The sequence below is a fragment of the Hyla sarda genome, chromosome 4, assembly GCF_029499605.1.
Source record: "Hyla sarda isolate aHylSar1 chromosome 4, aHylSar1.hap1, whole genome shotgun sequence".
Lineage (NCBI taxonomy): Eukaryota > Metazoa > Chordata > Amphibia > Anura > Hylidae > Hyla > Hyla sarda.
Window position 1 is genome coordinate 34,603,128 of NC_079192.1, and position 18,972 is coordinate 34,622,099.

General features: G+C 44.8%; 1 protein-coding gene across 3 annotated transcripts in view; it reads right to left on the bottom strand.

Annotated features, from left to right (window-relative positions):
* CARM1 (coactivator associated arginine methyltransferase 1) overlaps window positions 1-18,972 on the bottom strand; it is a 40,269-nt gene that overhangs the window by 18,932 nt on the left and 2,365 nt on the right. For all 3 annotated transcript variants that reach the window (XM_056570503.1, XM_056570505.1, XM_056570504.1), the window contains exons 2-3: window positions 3,993-4,115; window positions 2,671-2,777 (exon numbers count right to left, since the gene is read on the bottom strand). In XM_056570503.1, the coding sequence (XP_056426478.1) occupies window positions 2,671-2,777; window positions 3,993-4,115 (230 nt within the window). The remainder of the gene's footprint in view (window positions 1-2,670; window positions 2,778-3,992; window positions 4,116-18,972) is intronic.

The following is an 18,972-nucleotide window of genomic DNA, read 5'->3' on the forward strand; positions in this document are numbered from 1 at the left end:
TCCGCCTGTCAATCCCTTCTCAGTGGTCTTCAACCTGCGGACCTCCAGCCATCGGCTGTCCGGGCATGCTGGGAGTTGTAGTTTTGAAACCTCTGGAGGTCCGCAGGTTGAAGACCACTGCAGCCTTTGTCATCATCCAGACCCCCCCCCCCCCCTTTAGCTTTCTACTCAACTCCCCTCGGTGGGAAGGAAGGGTGAGCTGGTCCGGGCCATCTATGCTGCAGGGACCGCCCGGTGGGGAGGGTTAGTCGTTCCGGGCTGTCCATCTTCAACAGAGGGGGGGGGGTCCTCTTCTCCGCGCCTGCCCTGGACTAGTGACGTTGCAGGTTTCAAAACTACAACTCCCAGCATGTCCGGACAGCCGATGGCTGTCCAGGCATGCTGGGAGTTGTAGTTTTGCAACATCTGGAGGTCCGCAGGTTGGAGACCACTGATGAAGGGATTGACAGGTGGAGATGATGAAGGGGGGGTCTGGATGATGAAGGGGGGGTCTGGATGATGAAGGGGGGGTCTGGATGATGACACGGGGGTCTGGATGATGAAGGGGGGGTCTGGATGATGACACGGGGGTCTGGATGATGACACGGGGGTCTGGATGATGACACGGGGGTCTGGATGATGACACGGGGGTCTGGATGATGACACGGGGGTCTGGATGATGACACGGGGGTCTGGATGATGACACGGGGGTCTGGATGATGACACGGGGGTCTGGATGATGACACGGGGGTCTGGATGATGACACGGGGGTCTGGATGATGACACGGGGGTCTGGATGATGACACGGGGGTCTGGATGATGTATTTCCCACCCTAGGCTTATAGTCGCGTCATTAACTTTTCCTGGGTTTTTGGCGTGAAATTAGGGGCCTCGGCTTATATTCGGGTCGGCTTATACGCGAGTATATACGGTATAGGGCAGAAGCTTCCCCGATGCAGTGAGGAAAGACTATACAAATACATTTGGAATTCAAGAAGATGGGGGCCCAGAAACAGAATAGGTGACCAAGAACCATGGAAGTCATGTGATGTCCCCCATCACATCCTCAGGCTGTTGGGAAGTAGCCGACCCTAAAGATTTAAATTGTTAATATATAAACGGAGAGTAATAAGATGGGTAGGGGTATCACTTTTCTTTCCTAGTTTCTATTGAGAAAACTCAGTTGGCTCTGCGTTCATCTCACAGCACGCATGGACGCCCCTTTATAAACAATGGCCAAGCAATAAAAATGACAGCAGATAAAGTTGTGAAGACCCCAGCTGATCAGACAAATACGATATCCCAGCAACATGACATCAGTGTCTGTTCTGAAGCAACCCTTAAAACATCATGACGTACATTTAGGCTCGCCATGACCGCAAGCAACGGATGGGTGCTCGCATCATGCGCGGCAGGTCTCAGTTGCTATATTCTTACTTCACTGTGACTGCGTTAACTAGCGGGACTTTATTAGTGAGGCAACGGAGCCCAATTTAATGATTGTAGACACATATATATATATATATACATACACATATACACACACACACATATATACATACACAAACCTTTTGGGCTACTAAACACTTATACTGTATACCTTATCAATAGTGATTGCTTGTTGATCCCCTGAGGACATCCCCTGGTGCAAGTCTGCACAGGGGGGCAGAAACATACGTTGGGATATGAGTGTTAAATATTATTAGTTGGTATCGCAGTAGTGGTACCTTTGTGCTGCAGGGTATACTGACATTCATAACCGCTTGATGGTATCTAGCTATACAGGCTTTGCATGATTTCCTTCCAGCGAGGCCACGATCTACTGCACGGGGCCCCAGCTCTCCACCTCAATGCGGCGTGGACCACTGCACAATGCGGCGTCTGACGTGCCCCCTCAATACAGCTCTATAGGAAAGCCAGAACGCTCCACTCTAATCTCCGCCTCTCCCCTACAGCTGCATTAAGGGGGCATGTCAGCCACTGCTTTGTGCAGTGGTCGACACGCTCCCTTTAGGAGAAGAGCTGGGGCCCTGTACAGGAAATGGCGAGGGTACCAGCAGTCAGACCCCCCACACAATCTGACACTTATCCCCTTTCCTTAGGATAGGGTGATATGTTTTTGTATCCCGGAGTACCTCTTTAAAACCTTCCCTACTGTTTTGTGCTGTGCAGTCGTGCTTCTCCATGGTAACAGACAACAAACAAACCCTATGTGGTCTGATCCTGCAATCATTTCCCTACATTTGTTCGGATAGCAGGAAAATACTGACGGAAGGGAATAGAAATGCAGTACCAGACAACATGGGGTTAACTTATCTGTTACCATGGAAACAGGTAAGCATAGCAGCCATGGGCATAAAATGATAGGAAAGTTTTGTAGTACTGAAGCAATAATAAAAGGATTTGTTGTAATTTATTTGGATGCATACTAGGAAGTGACAAAGGACACTGATTTTGGAAATCGACGAGGGTCCAGAGAGGATAGGTGACCATTTTTTACTACAGCAGCATCCCATATATAAATAACCAAGCAAATCTGAATTTTTTTTACTCAAAAAGCAGCAAGTCTGTACAGTGTCTCTTGCTGGCAAAATAAATAAAGGGGCACCAGAAACCACCCTGATCTAAAAAGGATCAATGTTATGTCAAGGATCCGTCTCAGATTAGACGCTGAGGTGTACGGTGAGTTACCTGGAAGTACTGCACTGCCGAGGACTCCTCTGTGCGCTCGCTGAACACACTTTTGTCAGAACCCAAACTCCGGCAGTTCTTTATGATATTGTAAAACGAACAGAAATCTAGAGCAAGAGAGAGAAAAAAAAAAGAAAGACAGAAAGGGTTACATACGCTTCCAGTGTACAGTGGTCCTGCACCATACCATGCTACTTGGTTCCAGGAGGACGATGGTTTGCTGAAACCATCGTATGTTGAGGGATTTGTACCACGGATCATACACACACACACACACACACACAACACACACAACACACACAACACACACAACACACACAACACACACAACACACACACAACACACGTCCCCATCGCTCTGGCCCGTCAGTTCTCCTCTGCTGCCGTATCACTACGTTGCCGCTGCCCTGCGCCATTGCAGTCATCACATCGCCCCTATTGGACGAGGGGCCGACATGACTGCGAAGGAGAGCAATGGCACAGGGCAGTGGAGGAGCAGCGAAATGACAGGCCGGAGCGGCGGGGACATTTAAGTATTGAGCTGGGCACATTAAACGACTATACGGAAGCAGCTGAAGCAGTCGGCGCTGCCGGATAGCCGTTTTTTGCGATGGGCCCGACACACAAGCATCGTATGTTGATGCTGCTTTCAACATACGATGGCATCTGAGAGGCCATCGTATGTTGAAATGATTGTATGTCGGGGGGGAACACTGTATAGTCTCCTGCTTCTATCTACATACAGTTAATGGTCTAAACAGGGTCCCCAATGTGGCTTTACAACATGTGAGAATAGTGTTTCTCCAAACAGGGTTTATCCAGCTGTTGCAAAACTACAACTCCCAGCATGCCCGGACAGCCTTCGGCTGTCCGGGCATGCTGGGAGTTGTAGTTTTGCAAAAGCTGGAGGCACCATACTTGGTGAAAACACTGTGTTCTTGTTTATGTGAAGATCTGACAACCAGAACCTTGTGCCAAACCCACAACAGTGGTCCTCAAATTTTGCGCACTTCCTATTATAGGGTCTATGGAAGCTGCATAGCTTCATCTCCCCCTTGTGACGTCAGACCATCCTTTATACACTAAAGATATTGTTTCCCAGCTATTGCAAAACTTCAACTCCACGACAGCAGGATTAGAGTTGTAGTTCTGCAGCAGCTGGATGACATGTTACGAATGGCCTCCAGGTGGCAGCACCCTGCCAGCTCCACCTCCCTACAGGAAGTATCATGGCAAATATTCAGAAGTGACTCATTTACAAGAGAAATTGGAATCCGCACCCTGTCTAGTAAAAAAAAAAAAAAGAGACAAAAGGCACCAACCTGCCGGGGTGGCGAACTGAACCAGGACGCTGTTACATCCCAGGGTGACGATGAAGGACTGCTTCCCCACGCGGCTGCACTCAGTCTCCGAGTTGACCGTACACTTGAACACGCAGACATTTTCTGGAAGAGACAAAAGGAAAATTTGACATTATTTACGGATAAGGCCATGTTCACCTATGAAATAGGTTTCCTTGTGGAGTCTACTGCATACAGCGCTGTTTTCCCCTAATGAACAAGTATGAACAGAGCCCGATGGAAAAAGAAAACGACAGCAACGCACATTTAAAGGGGAACTTCACCCCAAAAATCAGTAAATCCCAATATATAAATATACTACACACATATACATATATACATATATACATATATACATATATACATACACATATACACATATACATACATACATATACATATATATACATATATATACACATATATATATATATATACATATATATACATATATATACATATATATACATATACATATACATATACATATATATACATATACATATATATACATATACATACATATACATACATACATATATATATATATATATATATTTATATATTCCAAGATGAACCCCTAGAAAAAAAAAGAGCTAATATATATATATATATATATATATATATATATATATATATATATATATATATACATACACACACACAACCTGAGGACAGGTGTGGTGCTGTTTTTTTTTTTTTTTTTTTTTAAAAGAAACCAATATTTTTTTTAATCCAGGATAATAACCCTTTTAGTTTCTTCTCCCCCCCCCCCCCCCAGCAACATCTGCAGGGTAGGTCTTAAATGTCTGACGAAGAAGCCAAGAAAAGGACTCCCGTTCTCGCCATCAGTGGTCGGAGAATGTCCTGTTCATCATTGTCAGGTCCATAGAGTTGACTGAAGTAACACAAGTCTGACTGCTGCTCCCTTCAACTGAGGGGGTACAGGGTAGGGATCGACCAATACCGATTTTTTTTTAGGGCCGATACAGATACTTTTTTTCGTTGCTTTTCAGGACGATAACATACCGGAATATCGGCATAAGTTATCGGCTATTACTCCATCCACCCCCCCCCCCACGAAGAGGCAGCTGCAGATCACTGATTAAAAGCGTGCGCTACAAATCAATGAACTCCAGAGGCTTTTGTGGGGCCAGAGGCCGCCTCCGCCGCCCGCTTCTCTCCCCCTGCCTGTCCTGGGGTCCTCCTGAGTCCAACGCCCCCCCCCCCCCCCCCTGTCCTCTGGCCAGAGACCGCCACCACCCACTTCTCTCCCCCTGCCGGTCCTTAGTCCAACCACCGCCGCTGCCCCATTGCCTCCCCCATCCCCGGTTTTATAATTACCTGTTTCCAGGGTCTGCGCTACTTCTGGCTCCGGCGGCGTCCTGAGCTGTCACTGCGCACTGATGGTGATATTGCGTTGAGGACGTCACTCGTCATTGCGCAGCACACAGCGTAACGCAGGACGCCGCAGGAGCCAGAAGTAGGGCGGACCCCATGCAATTATAAAACCGGGGATGGGGGAGGCAATGGGGAAGCGGCGGTCTCTGGCCAGGGCGGTGCATTATTGGATTATCGGCAAGGTAATTGCAAATACCGGTAACGTCCAAAATCGTGAATATCGGACAAATCGATAATCGGTCGATCCCTATTACAGGGGCCCCATTCTTGTGATTAGTGGGGGTCCCAGCCTAACCCCTCCACCCAGACACTTATCAGCTACCCTATGCTAGTGTTCATAGGCTAAGCGGGGTTGTCCGATGGAAAATACTTTATCCTGTATTCCACATGAACGGGGATAAGTATCTGACCACGTGGGGGGTCTGACCACTGAGTCTATCCACAAAGTGGAAACCCAGGCTCTCAGAGGAGGGAATATCCTATGGACAACATTCCATTCATTTGTATGGGAGCGCCAGAGATGCCCAACTGTACTCTAGTACAAATAAATGGGTCTCGTTCCCTCAATCGCACGTTCAGTCTTTTGCGAAAAATGGTACCATTCAGAAGATCGTTTTGGGGGTCACAGTATTCAGACACTTACGCTTTACCCTGTGGATAGGGGGGGATACAATATTTTATATCCAACAACCCCTGTAAGGCTGGGTTCACACCACGTTTTTGCAGTACAGTTCCCGTATCAGGTTTTAGATTTAAAAACAAATTGGATCCCTAAACTTTATCAAAACGTGTGTTCAAATTTTCATCTGTATATGGTTTGAAAAATGATGTACGGTAAGAAAAAAACATCTGCATTTTTAACTTATTCCATTATGAATAAAGTTTCACTTGTTTGATTGAAATTCCAAGAAAAAAAAAAATGCCCAAAGTAAAAAACCGGATGAAACCGTACGCACATACGGTTCTGTACGGTTCCCATTGACTCCCATGTTTTAAAAAAATGTATACCTTCGACCTGTTCTCCAATTTGTCTTGTATCATTTTTATTCTGTCAATAAAGCTTCACTGACGGCTAAAAAAAAACACATACGTTTCAATATGGTTTTTTAGGCTACGGTTTTGGGTACCTGGAAAAAGAACTGACAAAACCGTACAAGATGCAAAACGGACACAACCTGATGCATCTTTTGGCATACGGTTTTCAATGGCGAGTCAATGCATACGGTTCTCAATACGGTTCCGTACGTTTTTCACATTGAAAACGTTTGCGGGAACTGTATAGCAAAAACTTGGTGTGAACCCAGACTAAGGCTGGGTTCACACCACGTTTTGTTAAATACGGTTCCGGTATACGGCTGGGAGGAGGGGGGCGGGGCTTAATCGCGGCGCCCGCACTCAGCCGTATTCGGGAACCGTATTTCATGTATGTCTATGAGCCGACCGGAGTGAACCGCAGCCTCCGGTCGGCTTCGTTTTCGGCCGTATGCGGTTTCCCGACCGCAGGCAAAAACGTGGTCGACCACGTTTTTGCCTGCGGTCGGGAAACCGAATACGGCCGAAAAAGCAGCCGACCGGAGGCTGCGGTTCACTCCGGTCGGCTCATAGACATACATGAAATACGGTTCCCGAATACGGCTGAGTGCGGGCGCCGCGATTAAGCCCCGCCCACCCCTCCTCCCAGCCGTATACGGGAGCCGTATTTAACAAAACGTGGTGTGAGCTCAGCCTAAGGAGGCCATAGGATCAGTCACTCATGTTAATTAGTTGGATTCCCAGCCAAAGGCTGTACGGCCATGCAGGGAGTTGTAGTTTTGCAACAGCTGGAGGCGCTCTGTTTTGGGGAGGAAACTTCTTGCTTATGTGGGTATCTGACCATAAGGAACTTGCGCTGATCCCACAATGGGTGCAGGGGGGTCCCCAATTTTGTACACTTTGCATTATAGGGTCTACGGAAGCTGCAGAGTTTCATCTGGTCCATCAGATTGATGTTGTCCCTTTTACTTCACAAGGCCCATTTTTGGGGGGGATAATTTCTAGTGTTTTTCCACATGTGCCGGCTGTATAGAAAGCATGGCATCTGTGCCCGATAAAAAGGGGGCATACATCACTTGGCTCTGCCGCATCTGTGCTCCGTGACACAATGATAAAAAAAAAAAAACACCCCCGACTCTGCTCTTATTACCATCACAATGGAGGATCAATTCTCCTGCCAGCTTATAGGTTGGGCAGAGTCATTAGTCTATGGGGAAGGAGAGGGGGGCAAGGCGAAGGAAACCTTTTGTGAGACCACCACAAAACCCCAGCATGGGGTCTTCTATATTCCCGGGACTGGTGACAATGGGATGAGGCTTCACCCCCCCCCCACCCCCCCTCTCCTCACACAAATCCTACTGATCTCAGACCTGCCGAGGGGGACAATGGGCAGACACTATACAGGGAGAAAAAGGAGCGAAATCCTATAAACTGCCTAATGTACAGAGGGGAATGGGAAGGATAAAGACAGCCTATAGTACAATGTTTTCCAACCAGGGTGCCTCCAGCTGTTGCAAAACTACAACTCCCAGCATGCTGGGAGTTGTAGTTTTGCAACAGCTGGAGGCACCCTGGTTGGAAAACATTGCCATAGTACGAAGAGCACTTAGCAGGAAGGAGTATAAGGATGGCGGTGGAAAAGCTGAGCCGCGGCCATCACTAGATCCCATTACCGATGCTGTTTCTTTCACAATACAATTCTGTCACCAGCTCTCCCCCCCCCCCCCCCTCCCACAGTACAATATACACGCAGGCCACGGTATACATGATTTATATGTGACCGGACTCGTTCTACAACTCATCGTATTCCTTATCCAGAGGCGCTGACCGCACTATACACATCGTCCATACAGGACTTAAAAAGCGGCGAAGCATGTCTATAGTATAAGGCAGTGTTTCCCCAACCTGGGTGTCTCCAGCTGTTGCAAAACTACAGCACCCAGCAGGCCCAGACAGCGCATGCTGGGCGTTGTAGTCATGCACAGGAGCCCACAGCCAGAGAAGATGATGAAGAACCCATAGACACTAAGGACATGCAGAATCCTACAGCCAGTGACTGTGGGTGTATTTACATATACATGTGGCCACTAATAAATAAGTAAAAAATATATATAATGTTATACACTATGTAAATATAATGTCATACAGAAATATAATGTAATATAATACATGAAATATATAATATGAATAAAATATAAAAAAAAATCTAATATAAAAAATATAATGTAATATATATAAAATAATATAATATGAATAAAACATATAATTTAAAATATAATATAAAACTATAATGTAATACAAAAATATAAACATAATATAATATGAATAAAATATATATAATTTAAAATATAATATAAAAAATCTAATATAAAAAATACAATATAATGTAATAGAAATATAAAATATATATCAATAAAATATATAATTTAAAAATATAAAAAAATCTAATAAAAAATATATATAAAAAAATACAATATAATGTAATACAAAAATATATAATATATAATATCAATAAAATATATAATTTAAAAATATAAATATATAAAAAAAATATAAAACTAATGTAATACAAAAATATAATGTAATACAAAAATATAAGATATATAAATAAAATATATAATATGAATAAAATATCTAATTTAAAATATAAAAAAAAAAAATATATATATATATCATTTTTTTTTTTTTTTTTTATATATGGAAAGCATTCAGCACTCAATATCCTAAAATTAGAATGTGAAAATAAAGTTAGAATTTTTTTTTTCAAACTCCTCACAATTTAAAGAGTTACATTTTGCATGGACATAAGTATTCAGACCCTTTGAAGTTTCGCCCATTTTCTTCTGATCATCTCGGAGATGTTTCTGCACCTTGGTTGGAGTCACCTGGGGGTAAATTCAGATGATAGGACAGGATTTGTCCTGTCTATATCAAGGTCTCACAGCTGACAATGTATATCAGAGCAAGAACCAAGACATAAGGGGGAAAAGAACTGCCTGTAGAGCTCAGAGACAAGATTGTATGGAGGCAGAGATCTGGTCAAGGGGACAGAAAATGTCTGTAAGAGCACAAAGGCCTCCAGAATTCTTACAGGGAAGAAGCTTGGTACAACCAGGACTCTCCCCGAGAAGTGCATTGGCATGAGAAGTGACCAATAACCCAATGGTCACTCTGGTTGAGCTCCAAAGATCCGATGTAAAGATAGGAATAACTTCCAGAAGGTCCAGACCCATCTCTGCAGCCTCCAGTGTCTGGGCTTTATGACCAGAGAGAAGCTTCTCCTCAGTAAATGTCACATGAAAGCCGCCTGGAGATAAAACCCTACAGGCCTCTCAGACTGAGAAACAAGATTGTCTGGTGTGATGAAACTAAGGTTTACAATTTTTTGCCCTAATTCTAAATGTACCCGGGCTGTCCATCACACTGAGGGGCAGCAATTATAGCCGGAGAAGACCGTACCCGGGCTGTCCATCACACTGAGGGGCAGCGATTACAGCAAGAGAAGACTGTACCCAGGCTGTCCATCACACTGAGGGGCAGCAATTATAGCCGGAGAAGACCGTACCTGGGCTGTCAATCACACTGAGGGGCAGCAATTATAGCCGGAGAAGACCGTACTCGGGCTGTCCATCACACTGAGGGGCAGCGATTATAGCAGGAGGAGAAGACCGTACCCGGGCTGTCAATCACACTGAGGGGCAGCGATTATAGCAGGAGGAGAAGACCGTACCCGGGCTGTCAATCACACTGAGGGGCAGCGATTATAGCAGGAAGAGAAGACCGTACCCGTGCTGTCCATCACACTGAGGGGCAGCGATTATAGCAGGAGGAGAAGACCGTACCCGGGCTGTCCATCACACTGAGGGGCAGCGATTATAGCAAGAGAAGACCGTACTCAGGCTGTCCATCACACTGAGGGGCAGCGATTATAGCCGGAGAAGACCGTACCCGGGCTGTCCATCACACTGAGGGGCAGCGAATATAGCCGGAGAAGACCGTACCCGGGCTGTCAATCACACTGAGTGGCAGTGATTATAGCCGGAGAAGACCGTACTCGGGCTGTCCATCACTCTGAGGGGCAGCGATAATAGCCGGAGAAGACCGTACCCGGGCTGTCAATCACACTGAGGGGCAGCGATTATAGCTGGAGAAGACCGTACCCGGGCTGTCCAACACACTGAGGAGCAGCAATTACAGCAGGAGGAGAAGACCGTACCCGGGCTGTCAATCACACTGAGGGGCAGCGATTATAGCCAAAGAAGACCGTACCCGGGCTGTCAGTCACACTCAGGGGCAGCGATTATAGCAGGAGAAGACTGTACCCGGGCTGTCAATCACACTCAGGGGCAGCGATTATAGCAGGAGAAGACTGTACCCGGGCTGTCAATCACACTGAGGGGGGGGGGGGGGGGGAATTGTAGTTTTGCAAAAGCTGGAGGCACACTGGTTGGGGAAACACTGCTCTATAGGGACTAAATCCTCTAAACGATAATCCCTTTTTAAACAGATAATTGACGCAGCCAGGTCTATAACATGCAATAGAATAAGGCTCCAAATAGATTCCTACAATCTTACATCACCACAACTGGAATAAAAATGTAAAAACAACCAAAGGCTGTATCATCATCTGCAATGCCTTCTCAGTAATAAGTGTCCCCCAAGTTGTGATGTGCAGGATCAGAGCCTGTCCCCACTCCTCTGGTGATCCGCTGCTATCCAGTGTGGAGGTGCTGAATGACAAAACATGGCATAGAGAGTGTGAGATCTGGGTGGGTCAGATTGTCTATGTCCTATCGGGCCCTGGATGGGACGTCTGACGCAAAAGGTCTTGTTTGTTGTATGGGGCTTCCTCGTTAATGGCGTTTGCGAACCAGGGTTTTCTGAGGCTTTTAAGGGGTACTCCGCTGCACTCATCTTATCCCCCTATCCAAAAGGATAAGATGTTAGATTGTGAGTGTCCCCCCCCCCCCCCCCCCACAATCTCCAGGCCGACACCCTTGTCATTCGGGGCTCGGAGCGAACTCCGCTCCGTGCATGATGATTGGCGATGCAGGCCGCTATGCCCCCTCCATTCAAGTCTATGGATCTACTAGCCATCTCGCCCCCTCCAATAGACATGAATGAAGGGAGAATGGCGCGACGTCACGCATGAGGGAAGCTGCAAGCTTCCTTTTTCCGGATGACGCAGCTGCCGGCCCAGAGATCGTGGGGGTCCCGGATCTAACATCTTATCCCCTATCTTTTGGATAGGGGAGAAGGTGTGTGCAGGGAGTACCCCTTTAACCCCTTAAGGACACAGCCCTTTTTCCCCTTAAGGACTGAGTCTTTTTTGCAATTCTGACCAATGTCACTTTAAGCATTAATACCAAACGCTTTTACCTTTTATTCTGATTCTGAGATAGTTTTTTCGTGACATATTCTATTTTATTTTGGTGGTAAATTTTTGTCGTTACTTGCATCATTTCTTGGTGAAATTTAGCATTTTTCTAACTTTGAAGCTCTCTGCCTGTAAGGAAAATAGACATTCCAAATAAATTATATATTGATTCACATTTACAATATTTCCACTTTGTGTTGGCATCATAAAATGGACATATTTTTACTTTTTGAAAAAATTAGAGGGCTTCAAAGTATAGCCGCAATTTTCTAAAATTTCGTGAAAATTGAAAAATCTGAAGGGACAGATGTTACAGAACTACAACTCCCAGCATGCCTGGGTAGTCTAGGCATGCTGAGATCTGTAGTTTGGCAACATCTGGAGGGCCACCGTTTTGGCACCACTGTAATAGTGGTCTCCAAACTGTGGCCCTCCAGATGTTGCAAAACTACAACTTTCAGCATGCCCAGACAGCCTTTGGCTGTCTGGGCATGCTGGGAGTTGCAGTTTGGCAACCACTAGGAAGGGCAGCAGTAAAGATCGCTTTAATGCCACCTTCCTTGATGCTCCGCACCGTCGCCTCCCTACCTACGCTGCTGATCTCCGCTGATGCCACCAATGATCGCAGGTCCCCACGGCATCATCTTCAAAGGTACCGGCTGCCATCTCCCCCCCCATTCTGCCCGACATCCAGGGGTGGGCAGAGCGGGGGGGGGTTTCCATGGTAACCCCCCCCCCCCCCCCGTCTTCAACTGCCATTGGCCAGTACTCATTGCTGACTTATGGCAGGGGATAGGAGGAGATTGCAGCACTGCAACCTCGCTCCTATCCCTCAGGATGATTGGGGCTGTCACTGACCGCTCCGATCATCCCTATTTTCCAGGTAATCGGGTCACCAGAGACCCGATCAGCCCAGAATAGCAGAAAATCGCATGTCTGAATTGACATGCGATTTCCTGCGATCGCCGACATGGGGGGTCTCAGGACCCCCCTCGGCGATGTGCTGGGATGCCTGCTGAATGATTTCAGCAGGCATCCCGGTCCAGTCCCCGAACGGCTAGCTGCAGGGATCGGAATTCGCACAGGCGTATCCATACGCCATGAGTCCTTAAGAGGTTAAAAGGCTACTCCACTGGAAACCTTTATTTTTAAATCAACTGGTGCCAGAAAGTTAAACAGATTTGTAAATGACTTCTATTAAAAATCTTAATCCTTCCAGTACTTAGCTGCTGTATACTACAGAGGAAGTTATTTTCTTTTTGAATTTATTTTCTGTCTGACCACAGTGCTCTCTGCTGACACCTCTGTGCATGTCGGGAACTGTACAGAGTAGAAGAGGTTTGCTATGGGGATTTGCTCCTGCTCTGGACAGTTCCTAAAATGGACAGAGGTGTCAGCAGAGAGCACTGTGGTCAGACAAAATGGAAATTCAAAAAGAAAAGAACTTCTTCTGTGGTATACAGCAGCTTATAAGTACTGGAAGGGTAAAGATTTTTAAATAGAAGTAATTTACAAATCTTTAACTTTCTGGCACCAGTTGATTTAATTTTTTTTCCAGTGGAGTACCCCTTTAAAGTGGTATTCCGGGCTCTAGAAATGTTTTTCTATGTTGTTAGGGCCCAATGACAATTAAAATAACATACTTACCTACCTCGCTCTCTCGGTGCTCCCAGTCTTCTGGTCTCACGCTGAATGCTTCAGCCACTACTTCCGAGACAGAGTCTCCTTCACGCAGTGACGGACCCCTCAGCCAATCACTGGTCGCCATGGTGCTTCACCTCAGTCAGTGATTGGATGATCGAGTCTTCACGGCGCAAGAGGAGTGTCTTAGAACTGCAGCCCGGATGTTCAGTGAGAAACAAGAAATGTTCACCAGGGACCCCCGAGGGAGTGAGGTAGGTATGTGTTTTTTTTGTTTGTTTTTTGTCATTATGTCCTCAGCAGCAAAAAAAAAAATTTTTCTAAGATCTGGAACAACCCTTTAATACTCATGTCCCATCCGACTGCTGGGGGTCCAATTCCTGGCACCCCGTCAATCAGCTGGGTATTGGCCATCAATAATAAAAAAAAGGTACCTGTCAATTAAAAAAATAAATAAAATAAAATAAAACTTTATCAGTCGGGTCCAAGCGTTCAAATCCCAACAGAATGAGAAAGAGCCAGGAGATAGACATGGACACCCGCTTCTCGCCCTGCTCTATGCCTCCCAACCAGGGTGCCTCCAGCTGTGGCAAAACTACAACTCCCAGCATGCCCGGACAGCCTTCGGCTGTCCGGGCATGCTGGGAGTTGTAGTTTTGCCATAGCGTAAGGCACCCTGGTTGGGAAACACTGGTCTAAGACCTAGATTCATAAATTTAAATGAATACTCAGACCCCAACGGATCAAAACTTTTGACATGCCTCTATGACGCATCAAAAGTTTATCTTAATGACAGCGCCCATTTAAGGTCTCGGACACAAGTAAATAATAATAATACAAAAAAAAAAAAATTTTTATATATATATTAAAATGAGCTAAATTCTTGTATCATTAAAGTTCTGCAACATTTTGATACCACTTCTGTGATACTTAAGATCACTGCTTGCTTTCAGTCAATGGGAACACCTGTTTATCATTGTAAACCTCTTCTACATCTGAGGGTTTGCTGCAGTTGTATCCAGGGAAGACAATCCTCTTCCTCCACCAGGCTGTAACATTATTGAAAACACATCCGTGCTGCCGCTAGACTACGCTCTATAAGGGCTCGATCGCATGTACCTCTTCCAATCCTTAGATCCGTTCTGGACTCAGAAACGGAAACGAATGGAATGCACCGATTTGATTTAAACGGTACCTCTCATCAAATAAACTTTTGATATATTTTAGATTAAATGAATGTTGAATAACTTTCCAATAGCATGTTAATGAAAAATATGCTTCTTTCTATTGTATTTTTCCCGATCAGTCCTGTCAGCAAGCATTTCTGACTCATGCTGGAGTCCTAAACACTCAGAGCTGCCAGCCTGCTTCGTTCACAGCCAAACAGGCTGTGAACAAAGCAGGCTGGCAGCTCTGAGTGTTCTCCTTTGAGAACAAAGCCGACTGGCAGCTCGTAGTGTTTAGGACTCCAGCATGAGTCTGAAATGCTTGCTGCCAGGACTGGTAGGGAGACCCCTAGTGGTCATTTCTTCAAAGTGGAAAATTAAATAGAAAGAAGCATATTTTTTAATAACATGCAATTGTAAAGTTATTCTGCATACATTAATCTATAATATATCAAAAGTTTTTTTGATGAGAGGTACCCTTTAAAAAGGGGGTACTCCACTAGAATATATATATATATATTTTTTTTAAATCAACTGGTGCCAGAAAGTTCAGATTTGTAAATTAATTCTATTTAAAAATTGTTAATCCTTCCAGTACTTAGCTGCTGTATGCTCCACAGGAAGTTCTTTTCTTTTTGAAATTCCTTTGTCTGACCACAGTGCTCTCTGCTGACACTTCTGTCCATTTTAGGAATCAAATCTGGACAGAGGTGTCAGCAGAGCGCACTGTGGTCAGATTGGAAAAAAAAATTCAAAAAGAAAACTTCCTGTGGATCATACAGCAGCTGATAAGTACTGGAAGTCATTTACAAATCTGTTTAACCCCTTAAGGACTCAGCCCATTTTGGCCTTAAGGACTCAGACAATTTAATTTTTACGTTTTCATTTTTTCCTCCTCGCCTTCTAAAAATCATAACTCTTTTATATTTTCATCCACAGACTAGAATGAGGGCTTGTTTTTTGCGCGACCAGTTGTCCTTTGTAATGACATCACTCATTATATCATAAAATGTATGGCGCAACCAAAAAACACTATTTTTGTGGGGAAATTAAAACGAAAAACGCAATTTTGCTAATTTTGGAAGGTTTTGTTTTCACGCCGTACAATTTCTGGTAAAAATGACGTGTTCTTTATTCTGAGGGTCAATACGATTAAAATTATACCCATTATTACATACTTTTATATTATTGTTGCGCTTAAAAAAAATCACAAACTTTTTAACCAAATTAGTACGTTTATAATCCCTTTATTTTGATGACCTATAACTTTTTTATTTTTCCGTATAAGCAGCGGTATGGGGGCTCATTTTTTGCGCCATGATCTGTACTTTTTTTTGATACCACATTTGTATATAAAAAACTTTTAATACATTTTTTATAATTTTTTTTTTAATAAAATGTATTAAAAAAGTAGGAATTTTGGACTTTAATTTTTTTCGTTCACGCCGTTCACCGTACGGGATCATTAACATTTTATTTTAATAGTTCGGACATTTACGCACGCGGCGATACCAAATATGTCTATAAAAAATGTTTTTTACGCTTTTTGGGGGTAAAATAGGAAAAAACGGACGTTTTACTTTTTTATTGGGGGAGGGGATTTTTCACTTTTTTTTTACTTTTACTTTTACATTTTTTTACATTTTTTTTTACACTTGAATAGTCCCCATAGGGGACTATTCATAGCAATACCATGATTGCTAATACTGATCTGTTCTATGTATAGGACATAGAACAGATCAGTATTATCGGTCATCTCCTGCTCTGGTCTGCTCGATCACAGACCAGAGCAGGAGACGCCGGGAGCCGCACGGAGGAAGGTGAGGGGACCTCCGTGCGGCGTTATGAATGATCGGATCCCCGCAGCAGCGCTGCGGGCGATCCGATCGTTCATTTTAATCGCGAACTCCCGCAGATGCCGGGATCTGTATTGATCCCGGCACCTGAGGGGTTAATGGCGGACGCCCGCGAGATCGCGGGCGTTGGCCATTGCCGGCGGGTCCCTGGCTGCGATCAGCAGCCGGGATCAGCCGCGCATGACACGGGCATCGCTCCGATGCCCGCGGTTATGCTTAGGACGTAAATGTACGTCCTGGTGCGTTAAGTACCACCTCACCAGGACGTACATTTACGTCCTGCGTCCTTAAGGGGTTAAAGGGGTATTCCAGGCAAAAAAATAATAATTTATATATCAACTGGCTCCGGAAAGTTAAACAGATTTGTAAATTATTTCTATTAAAAAATCTTAATCCTTCCAATAGTTATTAGCTTCTGAAGTTTTCTGTCTAACTGCTCAATGATGATGTCACGTCCCGGGAGCTGTGCATGATGGGAGAATATCCCCATAGGAACTGGACAGCTCCCGGGACGTGAGTCATCAGAGAGCAGTTAGACAGAAAACAGCAACTCAACTTCAGAAGCTAATAACTATTGGAAGGATTAAGATTTTTTTTTTATAGAAGTAATTTACAAATCTGTTTAACTTTCCAGAGCCAGTTGATATATAAAAAAAATGTTTTTGGCTGGAATACCCCTTTAACTTTCTGGCACCAGAAAAAAAAAAAAAAAGGTTTTCCAGTGGAGAGCGGAATCCCATAGAAGTCTATGGGCTTGAATTAGAGGCAAAATTCCGCCGTGTGAATAGACCCCAAGTATACCTATTGACTTTAATGGGTAACCAAATCCTCTCCAGAAAGTATGCAGCAGATCCTGTACGTGTGAACATACTGTAACGGATAATTAATTAATAAAAAATTAAAATAGGCACCAACAACTCCCATTGACTTTGCATGGGGTCCGTCGGGTGTCCGTTAATTTGGAGGAAGTAGCGGGAAAATTATATCTGACATGCAGGAAATTTTAACGCAACTACAGCTAACAGTGCTCAGAGCCCTTAAAGGGGTACTCCACTGGAAAATTTTCTTTTAAATCAACTGGTGCCAGAAAGTTAAACAGATTTGTAAATGACTTCTATTAAAAAATTCAAATCCTTCCAGTACTTGTCAGCTGCTGTATAATACACAGGAAGTTCTTTTATTTTTTTGAATTTCCTTTCTGTCTGACCACAGTGCTCTCTGCTGACACCTCTGTCCACGTCAGGAACTGTCCAGAGCAGGATAGGTTTTCTATGGGGATTTGCTCCTACTCTGGACAGTTCCTGACATGGACAGAGGTGTCAGCAGAGAGCACTGTGGTCAGACAGAAAGGAAATTTAAAAAGAAAAGAACTTCCTGTGGAGCATACTGCAGCTGATAAGTACTGGAAGGATTGGGATTTTTTTAATAGAAGTAATTTACAAATCTGTTTAACTTTCTGGCACCAGTTGATTTAAAAGAAAATGTTTTCCAGTGGAGTACCCCTTTAAACTGCTATAAACCGATACAAACCGCCCATTATTTTTACCGACCATTCCATCAAATCCTTGAGTAATGTGAACGGGATCTCCGCTCGCAGAATTCCACGAGCGAAGATTCCATCTGGCGACCCCAGGCAGAATAGGACCGTGCTTTGGCAGTAGGGCCGCGCAGCACTGTGCCGTTACCACTGACTGCTATGCAGTGCTCGCGGACTTCAGCGCAAAGAATGAACACATTCCTTCTTTGGGTGGATCAATTTCAGCGGCGGAATTGTCCGCAGCTGAAACTCGGCAGTGTGAACGGGTCTCGCGGAAGACCCATTCACACTAATGTTCGGAGATCACATCGCGGAATTCCCACTTCATTCCCAATTCAGTACGCGGAATGTGGCGCTAATTACTCTTAAAGAAACAGTTTGTATCAGTTTACAACAGTTTTCAATAAGATCCGTTATACATTAACAGGACGGATGTGAAATCAGCCTTAGGGCGATGTTCACACTACGGAATCGCCGTTCGTGGAATCCCGCGAGCGGAGATTCCACCTTGGCGATCTTCGGCAGTAAGACAGCGCGGCACCGCGCCGTCACCATTGATAGCACTGCAGTGCACAAGTAAGGTCACCAAAAGAATGAACATGTTAATTCTTTGGGCTGATCAATTTCCGCGGCAGAATTCTGCGCCGCTAAAATTCCGTAGTGCGCAGAAGACCCGGGTGCGGAGAAATCTGTAGTGTGAATGTACCCTTACAGTGTTTACCAACCTGTGGCTCTCTGGCTGCCAGGGTACGCTGAGAGTTGTAGTCCTGCCACAACAGCCGAAGAGCCACGGGTGGGAGATCCCTGCTGTATAGCTTCTTGTCTCGTTCACTGACAGCAAGCAGAAGTCTTGAAGAAAGTGCGGACACTCGTCACTTGTTTGGTACAAAGCGAAGCCCCCGAAGCTTTAAAGTGATTCTGATCCACAGTAAAGGAGACGAGAAAAGAACTG